This window comes from Vigna radiata, chromosome 11 (genome assembly GCF_000741045.1).
Source record: "Vigna radiata var. radiata cultivar VC1973A chromosome 11, Vradiata_ver6, whole genome shotgun sequence".
Taxonomy (NCBI): domain Eukaryota; kingdom Viridiplantae; phylum Streptophyta; class Magnoliopsida; order Fabales; family Fabaceae; genus Vigna; species Vigna radiata.
This window is the reverse complement of record NC_028361.1, coordinates 1,819,470-1,830,873: the sequence shown is the minus strand read 5'-3', so window position 1 is coordinate 1,830,873 and position 11,404 is coordinate 1,819,470. Positions and strand designations below refer to the sequence as shown.

The 11,404-nt window shown below is 30.2% G+C and overlaps 2 protein-coding genes across 2 annotated transcripts in view; both read right to left on the bottom strand.

Moving 5' to 3' along the window:
* Positions 1 to 2,974: 2,974 nt before the first annotated feature.
* On the bottom strand, positions 2,975 to 6,116 carry LOC106777943 (mitogen-activated protein kinase homolog MMK2). The gene is made up of 6 exons (XM_014665776.2): positions 5,767 to 6,116; positions 5,546 to 5,675; positions 5,327 to 5,464; positions 4,814 to 5,146; positions 3,730 to 3,913; positions 2,975 to 3,619 (listed from the first exon to the last, which is right to left on the bottom strand). The coding sequence occupies exons 1-6, from the start codon at positions 5,922 to 5,924 to the stop codon at positions 3,444 to 3,446; spliced, it is 1,119 nt and encodes a 372-aa protein (XP_014521262.1). The 5' UTR covers positions 5,925 to 6,116; the 3' UTR covers positions 2,975 to 3,443.
* Positions 6,117 to 9,101: 2,985 nt separating this feature from the next.
* Positions 9,102 to 11,404, bottom strand: part of LOC106776596 — a 6,020-nt gene continuing 3,717 nt past the window's right edge. The window contains exons 4-8 of the mRNA XM_022775636.1: positions 11,041 to 11,077; positions 10,873 to 10,921; positions 10,516 to 10,795; positions 10,296 to 10,428; positions 9,102 to 9,436 (exon numbers count right to left, since the gene is read on the bottom strand). Coding sequence (XP_022631357.1) covers positions 9,362 to 9,436; positions 10,296 to 10,428; positions 10,516 to 10,795; positions 10,873 to 10,921; positions 11,041 to 11,077 — 574 coding nt within the window. The 3' untranslated portion in view covers positions 9,102 to 9,361. The remainder of the gene's footprint in view (positions 9,437 to 10,295; positions 10,429 to 10,515; positions 10,796 to 10,872; positions 10,922 to 11,040; positions 11,078 to 11,404) is intronic.

The following is an 11,404-nucleotide window of genomic DNA, read 5'->3' as shown; positions in this document are numbered from 1 at the left end:
TTGTTTAACAGCAAATTAATTGAGTGATAATTATAACTTTATGTTGTGTGGCTTAACTTGCTCCAACTTCAAATAAAACTAAGTACTAAATGAGCATGTTTGAGGAAAAAGATGAAAGAAGGAAAGATTGCACGTGAAGCAGTGTGCATATCATGTCATAGTGATAAATAGTAGACAAGCAGTGAAGTGGGCAATGTCTGTTCAGGAATATGTTGCGTTGGGACACTTGGGGCTCATGTTACCACTGTCTCTTCAGCAACTTGTCGGAAACCATTATAATGAAGAAGATTAATAATTGAATCCTTGAAAATTTTTCCTTTAATCTTCAGTTTTATACTTTTCTTACTGTCAGTTTTTCCTGTGCATCAACCTTTTCTCATCTTCAATGATATCAACCTGAGGAATGTTTAGAAATTTACAAAAGATACTGTTTTTACTTTTCAGTCTCACCCCATTAGAATTGCGGTTTCGTTTATACATAATCTTCTCTTCATAGATTCATAAACATTTTTCTCATTCTCTTTCTCTTTTCTTTTCCTCGTTGATGTTCTATGGCATGAAAACGTTCTGCATAAACCTGGTTTACCTTGCATATTCATTCAGAGAATCTTGATCCTTCTTCAAGTTGATAAGAATCTTTATATCTGGTTCTTCAGTCATTATATATGCTGTTGTGTCAAAATTTATTGCAATTCGCAGTGCTTATGCGTTCGTTTCTTGGATTTGATTGCTTCGTGGCATTTAAAGTTGGAGTCTTTAACGGGTTGGATTTAGAGATGATTATCGACCTTAAAAAAAAAGTTAACTATGTTTTCACTGACTAAATTAATATAAAATTATAATTCGTTTATTAATTTTAAACTTTAAAAACAAATAAATAATTTTTTTTATTTAATTATATTAAATTTCTTTAAAATGAATATTTGAATGATTATATAATTTCACAGATTCTTAATTTAGTATTTATTGAAAATCATGTTTTACACATAAAATAATTTAACATAATTAAATTAAAAAAAAATATATTTATTATTTTTAAAATTTAAAAATATAAATATATCAAAATTTTAAATATAAATAATTTTTAATTTCATAAGTTGAGAAATTAAAAATATATTTGATCTCACAAGTAATTTTTATTTTTGTTTACCATAAAATTTTAGACTAAGTGAATATTGTATCAATCGAACATTTAAATATTTTAGAATTAGTTCGAGTCCACCATTCTAGTTTCATATATTATTTAAGCAATTAATATACTCAAAGTCAAAGGATTTTATTCTTCTGTACATTATTACCGTAAAAAATAATAAAATGATATGAAGTTCTCGTTCAAATGATAATTAACTAGCTCTTTTATAGGTCATTTAGTTCAAATAGCGTATTTTTTTAGCCACTGCATTGTAGTTATACTCATTTATATCACTTTTTGTCATTACAGTTAATTTAATTAAATATTATATGGAATTAGGAGAGGAAAGAAAATGGGTATATATGTGTATTCTTTTTTATATTCTATATCTTTTCAACACCAAAAAAAAAATTAAAATATAAAATAATTTGAGAGGATAAAATAAAATAATATTAATTTTTTATTAAGTGTTAAATAGTTGTTGGAAGATTAAGAAAGGTATGTTTATAATTTTCCTTTTTTTATATAGCTTACATTATTCTATCTTTATCCTGATTCTGAACAATATCAAACTCACTTGCAATAATTAAAATTAAAATTACAAAAATTAAACATTTGTTACTTTACATTGAAAGATTAAAATATAAGTAAATGATAGTTCTTTTAAAAAGATTATAGTTTTACTTATATTACTAAATTAAATAATATACATTTGATGAAGTAAAGTAATTCAATGAAGTATTAAGAATTTTGTTATAAATCCTTTAAAGATATAAAAATAAATAAAATAAACTTCCCCAAAAATTAAGATAAATGTATAAATAAGTTAATTTGAAAAAAATCTTTTACATTAAGATTATAAAAAATATTAATTCATGTACAAACTAATTTTAATTTTGATATTAAAAAACCCTAAATAATAGTATTGGTCTATTTACTAGCTTTACATCAAAAGGGCCACAGTAACTTTGATTTTAACAGCCGAATTAATTTAAATATTTTTCTATTTTGAATCCCATAAAGAAATATTAGATTCGGAGTTTGTATTTAATATAATGATGCAATTATAATCCACTTGCTAGGGCTTAAGAAATTAACGTATAATAGCATAGTTATGTTTTTATAAAAATTAAGACAAAAATTGCTATATTTTCAAAATTTGGAAACATATTTATTAGATAAAAATAGTTTAAAATATTATTTTAATGAATGATATATAAAATAAAATGTTCAAAAAATGAAGTATTGTTTAAAAATTCAACATTAGACCAGCATTTACACATTGCAATAAATAATATATGGTCTATGGTTTAGATNAAATGNAACAACTTCTACATTTTATGACTATATAGATGTCATTTAGTATTATTGTCAAACTTTTCTATATTGTTTTTATTATTTACGTACGAAGAACAAATTTGTTGCAAAAAAAGTCCAAGATAAGATATGGAATAAAAATTTGTTGCAAAAAAAATAAAAAACACTATCAAAAGTTGCACTTTTAAGTATAAAAAGATGGAGAAAAAACAAATATATTATGTTAACATGTCAATCTATTATGTAAAGTAAAATATAATCATGACTCGAAAAGATAGATAAATAGATTGTATTACCTTATTGAAGAAGTAAGTTGATGAAATTAGTCTCATCGTGAATGCTTACCTTCAATATTTCACTAAGGCGTTTGAAATTAGTCTCATCCTAAGATTAACATTGTTAGTCCAAATCTTAAGGATAACAGGAATATAGAACTCTGATATAGTGAACTAGCGTAGCCATGAAACGACAGTACACTCTATATGTGTAAAAAGCAAGACATAATAGATGTGAAACAAATGGTGCTAGATGCAAACATTTAAACCAGAACAAAAAATTGATGATAAATAATAAGCAAAAGGCTCCATGACAGACCATATTTGTCATCATAATTGTTTCCCTAAACCCTGACTACCAATTTGATTCCTAATGATTACTCATTTTGGTTTGTATCCTGAATGCTTTAAGACTAGATTACAACAGTGAAACTTTCTGAATTTCTATACATAGCAACTAATCTGAATAGTGGACAGACACTGTATTTAAGTGAAGAGGTGTATCATGGTACATTATCCTAATAAGAAAGAATACTAACGTTTCCCTCGTCACTCAACTATTAGTTTCACACGTTACACCCCCATCATTTCTCTTTATTTCCCTTCTTCACTCATTGTATCATCAATCATATGAATCACTTATCTTTCCCTCTTCCTGTGTCTCTCCAGATGTACACCCAAGACCAGGAGTTATCAGGTGATCATTATTCAAGAAAGAATTACTGACTGGGTGGATCCGGATTGAATTTCACTGATTCCCTCCAGATGAGCTCCTTGATGTGCTCTTCAGTGAATGTTGGCTGCTCAAAATCAAAATTGAATTGGCCAGGTCCAACTGGTTCATCATTGATGTCATGAAGTGATGAAAGGTATGGGTGAGACAGTGCTTCATCAACTGGAGGAAATAAGCGAAATATTACAAAAATTGTATAAACAAATATGAACTTACATTCAATAATAAGCAAGTTAAAAATACATCCTTGAAACATAATTCATGAGGCATACCTGTAATGCGTTTGTTGGGATCAAAGATAAGCATCTTCTCTAGTAAATCCAATGCCTCAGGAGACATACTTGGGAATCTAGCCGAGAAATTTTGCTTCCTATAACGGGGAAGCTGTCGAATATATCTTTTAGCATTTTCACTTCGGAGAAATGCAAGACTAGCATCATCTGGTGAACCTAATAACTTTTAAGCAAAAGGAAAACATAACAAGAGTGTCAAGTTACAACTAATTTACACATAACAGCAAAATCGGCTTATGCAATCCCTCCATTTTCTAACAATGACAACATTCAAAGATGGAAATATAAACCCTCCGTTATTCCCTAGTGTAGAAAGGGTAGAAGGTTTGGATAGATATTACAGGAATTTATGTCACGCAGCAAATATGTTGGTTTATAAACAAAACCACGACGATGCTAAAGATATTGGCTTTTTACAACATTAACAATGCTTACCTTCCAGCTATCAACAATAGTAAATTAGCAAGAGTAATGTTATTTCCAAATTATTTTTCACTCTGATTTCCACAAGGAGAAAGTCAAGATGAGAAGAGATAGAAGTGTGGATTAAGATATGGTTAATTGCATAAAGATAAAAGAAGGAAAGAAAAAATGTTGTGAAAGTGTTGTAAGAAAATGTAGGAATAACACTATTCAATTAGTAATAGCTAGAATGGAAAAGTAAACAATTAAACCGGAAGAAAATTTTAACTGCATGGTTTTGCACTTCATTAAGGTGAAGGGTACCATTTCTGGACAAAAACAGATTTTTCTATTTCTATGCAATCAGAGTCTGAAAACCTCACAGAACCCAATTCACAAAGTTAACTATCGAGCTAATAATGAGCAGTGATGGTAAGGGTAAGAAAACAAGGAGTACAAAATGAAAACCAATGGCTTTTTGTTTCCAGCAACTTGGGAGTATTAAGCATGTCTGGAAGGTCATAGGAAACAGGGTTCATAAGTGTAAACAAGTTTCTTAAGAAGAAAAAATTTACAACCAAGAGACTAATGCCAGAGAGAGGTAATGCAGTACATTATTTAGAAAGCTTAAAATTTCAAAATGAAGCACCATAACACATACCTCCGTTATAAGCCTTAGTTGATGAACATAATCTTTCCCAGGAAACAAGGGTTCCCTGGTCAAAATTTCACCAAATATGCAACCAACAGACCAAACGTCAATTGCAGAGGTGTACTCCGAACAATTGAGGAGCAATTCCGGGGCACGATACCACCGGGTGACCACATACTCCGTCATGAAATCGGTTTCTGATGTTATCCTTGCCAAACCAAAGTCAGCAATTTTAAGGTCACAGTTCGCATTCAGAAGCAAATTACTGGGCTTAAGATCTCGGTGCAAGACATTAGCCGAATGCACATACTTCAGCCCCCGTAAAAGCTGATATAGAAAGTACTGCAAAAATTTCAAGAAACATCAGTAGCGTGCTTAATTTATTTAACCTACATGGGTTGACATAATCACTTCAAAATATGTCAGCAATAGAATGAACGAGGATTTTTTGTGATCTTTTTTCAAAGAAAATATGAATACAATGCGAAAGTGAAAAAGGCAACGATAGGAACAGAGGGAAACCTGACAATGGTCATCGTTAAGAGGTTGATCAGAACGAATAATGTGGTGAAGGTCAGTGTCCATCAATTCATAAACAATGTAAACATCATTGAAGGCATCCTTTCTTGGAGGTCGTATGATATCCCTAACAGCAATTATCTGCGAAAAACAGTGATTACTAAACAGAGAAACAGAAATATAAATAAAAAAAGATTATTAAAAAGAGTGAAGAAAATGAACATTTTCATGGTCCATGTGGCGAAGGAGCTTAATCTCCCTCAAAGTCCGTTTAGCGTCAATGATGTTGTCAAAGGCGTTAGCAATCTTCTTTATGGCAACTTCCTCATGCGTATCGCAATTAACAGCAGCACTGAAAGAAAGAAAAGAATAGCGTAGTAAGGTAGCATTAATCGAAGTAAGAAAGAAGAAGAAGAGAAAAAGGGTTTGTTGGGCATAGATACCAAACGATGCCGTATGCACCCCTTCCGATGGGACGAAGCGGAGGGACATACTTGGAGGGTACCTCGAACAAGTGTCCATAAACGTTGTATTGCACGTATCGACCTCCGTGAATCATAACCTTCTTAATCCCTTCTTCCTCTTTGCCTTTGCTGCTCATCTTCAAATTAACATTCAACCACGCACTGCAAATGCCAAATCTCTCTCTCTCTCTCTTATTTCTTGTGAAAATCGCTCATGTGAACTCGCTCATTTATTTTTCAATTCAAAAACTACTTCTTCATTTCGCATTAATTGTTCCTTGTTCTTTCTCGAGTTCAATTTCTGCAACTGGTCTATACTGTTAAATATTAAAGTCAAAGACCAAAATATTTTAATCAATCTTGTTCTTCACCTAACTATACTTTAATTGAAAAAACTAATTTAGTTTCCGTGTTTAATGCGTGTTATACTTTAAATCACGCTTCCTAATTCTTGTCGTTCTTTATCTCAATGATTTAACTGCAACAGCTGATTACCATTTCAATTTCGATTTATCGTTTTCTTTTTCAATTCAAAAGACTCTCTACTGCGAGACAAAGTCCTCTCAAGACTCGTAATTTAATTTTAAATTGATTAAATCGCAAATGCTGTAATCATATTACGTCTAAGGTTTTGTAAGGATGAATTATTTGGCAATTGGTATCTAAATTTTCTACCATTGAAACTCGCCGCCAAGTGAGTATTGAATATGAAAAGCGATTGAATGTATCTAATTTTAACGCCAAAGCTGTTCGTGTTTCCAAGGTGACCTCAAATTGCAATCTAAGTGACCACTTGTTCATAAATTAGGTAATACATTCGTTTTAGATATTAAAATAAGGAAAGGTTTCAAACATATTTTTTTAGTATTAATATTTTTTATTAAATTAATTATAAAAATTTTTTAAGAAAAAAAATTAATACTAATATATCTTTATTAAATTAATTATAAAATTATATTTAAGAAAAATAGTTTAAATTTTTTTACTATCATATTTCTATTAAATTAATTATAAAATTGTGTTAAAAAGAATATCTAAACAAAATTTTCATTTTATAGCTAATATATATCAATTAAATTAATTAAAACTTTAGGTTCGAGAATAAATTGTAATTACAGTGTTTGTTAATTTTATTAGTTTTAAAAATAATATTTAACGAGTTAAATTGTTTTTTAATAAATTATAATTTAGTTTCAGATAAAAATAATGATTAGTTATTTTATTATCTTCTAATCAATTTTAATATGTGTATCAATATTTTTATTTTAGTATTTTTTATTTATGTTGCTGATATTTTTATTTTATTTGTTGAATTTATATTAGAATTAAAGATTAAAAATGTGTTTTTTTTATCTTGAATTTGTCTTTCATACTTTTCGATTTATGGAATTTTTGCGTTGATTAAATTACAAAATTCAACTTTTTTTTGGATAATAAAGATAAAATCTCTACTAATTTGAAATTAATTACAATAATTTAATATAATTTAATAGATAATTTTGCATAAAATATTCAAAAAAATAAATTTTAAATAAAATGTCTTATTCTTTAGTTTATTTTAATCTCTCGAACTTGTTAGTTCAAGCCAAACTTAAAATTATAACAATCAATTGGGAAAGGATAAATAAATGAGAAATAAAATTTAATGTTAAATTATTTGATGAAATTGAATTAAATGAAAAAGAAAATATTTTAAAAGCTGTATTTTTTTAACTTTGATGAAAAATAAAGAAATGATAATGTAGGATTACCGTTTTTTTTCATTCTCTCATCCCTAAATTAAGCCACCAATATTCTTTTTCCATTCCCCTTTGTAGTGTGTTTTAACAAAATATTTGCAAAAACAGATATAAAGTAAAATAAAGATAGGGGTTAAATATGTTTTTAGTTCTTGTACTTTTGGTTTTAGTCTCTCCTTCAAACTAAAGTACAATTTAGTCCTTCAACTTTAGAAAACACTGGTTTTAGTCATTTTTACCAAATTTTTTTAACTTTATTTACTATTTCACGGTTAACATTGAAGCAAAAATGTGTCAAACAATGCTATAATGAAACTTGTTTGAAACAATAAATAAAGTTAAAAAAATTTGGTAAAAAGGACTAAAATCAGAGTTTTCTAAAGTTGAAGGACTAAATTTTACCTTAATTTAAAAAAGAGATTAAAACCAAAATCGCCCCAAAGTATAGGGATTATAAACATATTTAACCCTAAACATAGTAAAGCTAATGCAACTTCAATTATTTTGTTTAAATGTTACTATTTTAAACCTTAGTTGATGATAAAGTTTACTATAAATTTTCTCAACATAACACTGATTTCTTAACATAAAAATTTATGCTTAATTCCATTTTGATTGTATAGTTTAACGAATGTGAAACTTCGATCTTCAAAAAGTTTTAGTTACATATTTAAATTAAGTATTTTTATGATCAGGATTAATGTCTTCCAATTGTAAAAAAAAAAAAATCTAAATATCAATTAGTAATAAGAATTTAATTTTATTGTCACAAAAAAATAATGATAAAGTTTATCGATAAGCTTTAATCTAACAAATAACATTTTCTATTTATTATTGACTAACATTGACGAATATTAAAACTTTTTAATCTTGAAAATAAAATATGTTCGTAAAATTTTATACATACCAAAATGCACCCTCAAAACAATATGAAGTGAGTAAATTTAAGCCTAAAGATAAAACGCAACGAAACCTTCGATGTTTTACGCAACATACTTCATATAAATGAAAATGAGTATAAAAATGCATGAAACATTAGAATGCAACATACTTCAAATAAATGAAAATGAGAGTACAAATTGCTTGAAATATTAGAATGGTAGACTGACATGACATGGTCAATGGGCAAAGAATGTTGGATTACGCCTAACCTATAGACGAACGAATCCAACGTTTTGATAATAGAAATTACTATTAGTTAAAAAAAAGGAAATTTCATTTAAGAAATGACTCTGCATTAAAACACCTACAGTTATTATAGTTCACATACGAAACAACTCTATCTAAAAAATAACAACTATCGACATTATGGTGTTTTAAAAACTTAAACAACTAGCCAAACATCATAGGAAAAAATGCCTAAAATAACCACTGTATATTTCAAATTCAGGTCATGATACATTTTCACATCAATTTAATCGTTTAGCCTGTTATGAGAACAGTTATTACTTACAAGGACCGCATTGGAATTCAATGTTACAAAACACTGGGTTATATTTGTTGTAACAAGAATTGAAACTTGAATTGAATTACTGGCATAGATTAATCATATAGTTAAATATCTTTAAAGTTGGATATATCCAATTAAAAACATTTTTATAAATGCTCACTTCCAAAACCAATTGAACCGCCAGTTTACAACAGCCCATTCTCACTACCCAAAGCATCACACCTCAAACACAAATTCAGGGCAAAAATATTCAATTCAAAATTTTCACTGTATAATTAACTTAAGTAAATTGTCAGCCAGATCAAACTACTTTGGAACGAGGGGTGCTACTATTAACTCGAATGACAGCCAAAACTGTAAAACCTTGAGCACAAATCAATCATATTTAAGGAGTGTTTGAACTTGTTGGTGCCCCATAACCACCAGCACCTCGACCGAAACCAGGCCTTCCACCGGGACCCTGAAAAAAGAGTCAAGCATACATTTCAGATTTGGAATAAAAACTAAGCAAACCCAGATAAGAACAGCCGCTACGAATTTGTTATCAGAATCACGACCCTACCGCTTCACAGAATTAAGAATTAGAGCAAAAAATAAATGAGAGATTGTCTCAAATCATCCAATTAAACTTGCAACTTCAAACGGATATGAGTTTAGATAGAACGGCAATTTAAAGGAAGTATAGATAAGAGGCCTAACTCAACCAGCATGAATTATAAAAAAAGCCAGAAGCAACACAGTAGGTTCCTGACTATAAAAGTAATCAAAAAAATGACTACCTACTAATCGTAATGATTGGATAAAGAAAGCTACAAAAATTGGGAAACCCAGGAACAAATTGATACACTATGAAAATTGGCAACATAACATATTATTCAACCGAATATGTTCATCCTAGAATGCTTACCCATCAAGTCATCAATTCACTCAGATAACGGTATCATCGTCAGATGGTTAATGTACAAGTCTCTTACATCAATTGGGGTATAAAAATACAAACCACAGATTCTCTTTTCAGAGTAAAATGAAGGATCCACTTTGAAGAATCGGAAAATATGAAAGTATTTCATTGTTTCTAATACTAATCTTCCCTCTATTTTCTCGTTCCAGTGCTATATGTATCTCTTTCAGTATCTAAAACTAAATTTCGCTCTAATTTAGGTGGAACGTGATGACGGTATGGCTAATATAGAAATCCAACATAGAACCATGGACAACCGTAAAAAAAAAGTAAAAGATATAGAATAAAGATATTTGAAAATAGGAAATAAATAAACCATTAGAAACATAATGATGATTGATAGGTTGCAATAAGTTACCCCAAATGAAGGTCTGTAGTCAGCAGGAGCTCCACCTTTCTCCCCAAAGTCACCACCAGGTCCCCGGGGACCCCCACGGTATCCATCTCTATCACCACCGAATCTCCTCTCTCCCTCAAAGCGAGGTGGGCCCCTGTTCAAAGAAAATCACACAAAAGTCAAATCAAACACAGCAATATAACAATTCGAAGATATAGCGAGAAAGACAACGGCATATTACCTTGGGCGATCACCGGGTGGGCCACCGAATGGTCTTCCGGCGGGCTTGGCCTGCTTCTTAAGAGTGGCGGGTACGATTTCCGAGGGAAGGTTGAGGTATGTTCTGAGGAACTCAATTCCATCGTTGGTGAGGAACCAGTAATAATGCATCCAAGCAAATGTCTCGCGCACGTACTCCCTGGACTTGAAGCTCTGCATCAGCTTTATCACCTGCAGATTTGGAACATCAATCTCTGGGTGCTTCGCCAGATTGAAGTCCTTCTTCGCATAGCAAACTCCCTCTGAAACAAAACCAACCACGTCACAATTTTAACACGACACAAACCTTAAAAAACGACACGAGAGAACATTAACGGACCTTGGAAGAGGTATTTGCAGATCTCTCGACGGTTCTTCTCGGAAATGATCTTCACAAATTAATGGAAAACAAATTAAATAAGCATTTGCATAAACCAATTCCATCAATGCAAGCAATGTTCAATCTTTATCCACGAAAGAAACAGCTAAGAGGATTAAGTTCGGATACCATGGTTGCTACGGTGCAGCGGCGACGGAGAGAATGTCTACTACCTCACTATGCCTTTGCCGCTTGCTGCGATACAAACCCTAATTCCGCTTTCTATGGTTTATAGCAGACGTCTAACCATGTAATACAACTTTTGAATTGGGCCTATAGATGGCCCGAGTTTCAAGCCTTCCTGTGACTTACTGCAGCAAATGGACTCATATGAGAGCCCATTTGTTTCTTTGCTTTGTAATTAGCCAACCCAATTCTTCCTGCAACCTCACTTTTTACTTTCTACAACAAAAAAAAAATCACTGTGATGCCGAATATAATCTTCCAGAATATATATATATATATATATATATATATATATATATATATATAT

Bases quoted from the DNA above. Each gene is read 5' to 3' on its own strand.
- LOC106777943 (XM_014665776.2), bottom strand. From the start codon at position 5,924: ATGAGCAGCAAAGGCAAAGAGGAAGAAGGGATTAAGAAGGTTATGATT. The intron at 3,914-4,813 runs GTATGTGTTATG...TTTGCTTAAAAG, and splicing joins AACTAAGGCTTATAACGGAG to TTATTAGGTTCACCAGATGA. The intron at 3,620-3,729 runs GTATGCCTCATG...TATTTCCTCCAG, and splicing joins TCCCAACAAACGCATTACAG to TTGATGAAGCACTGTCTCAC.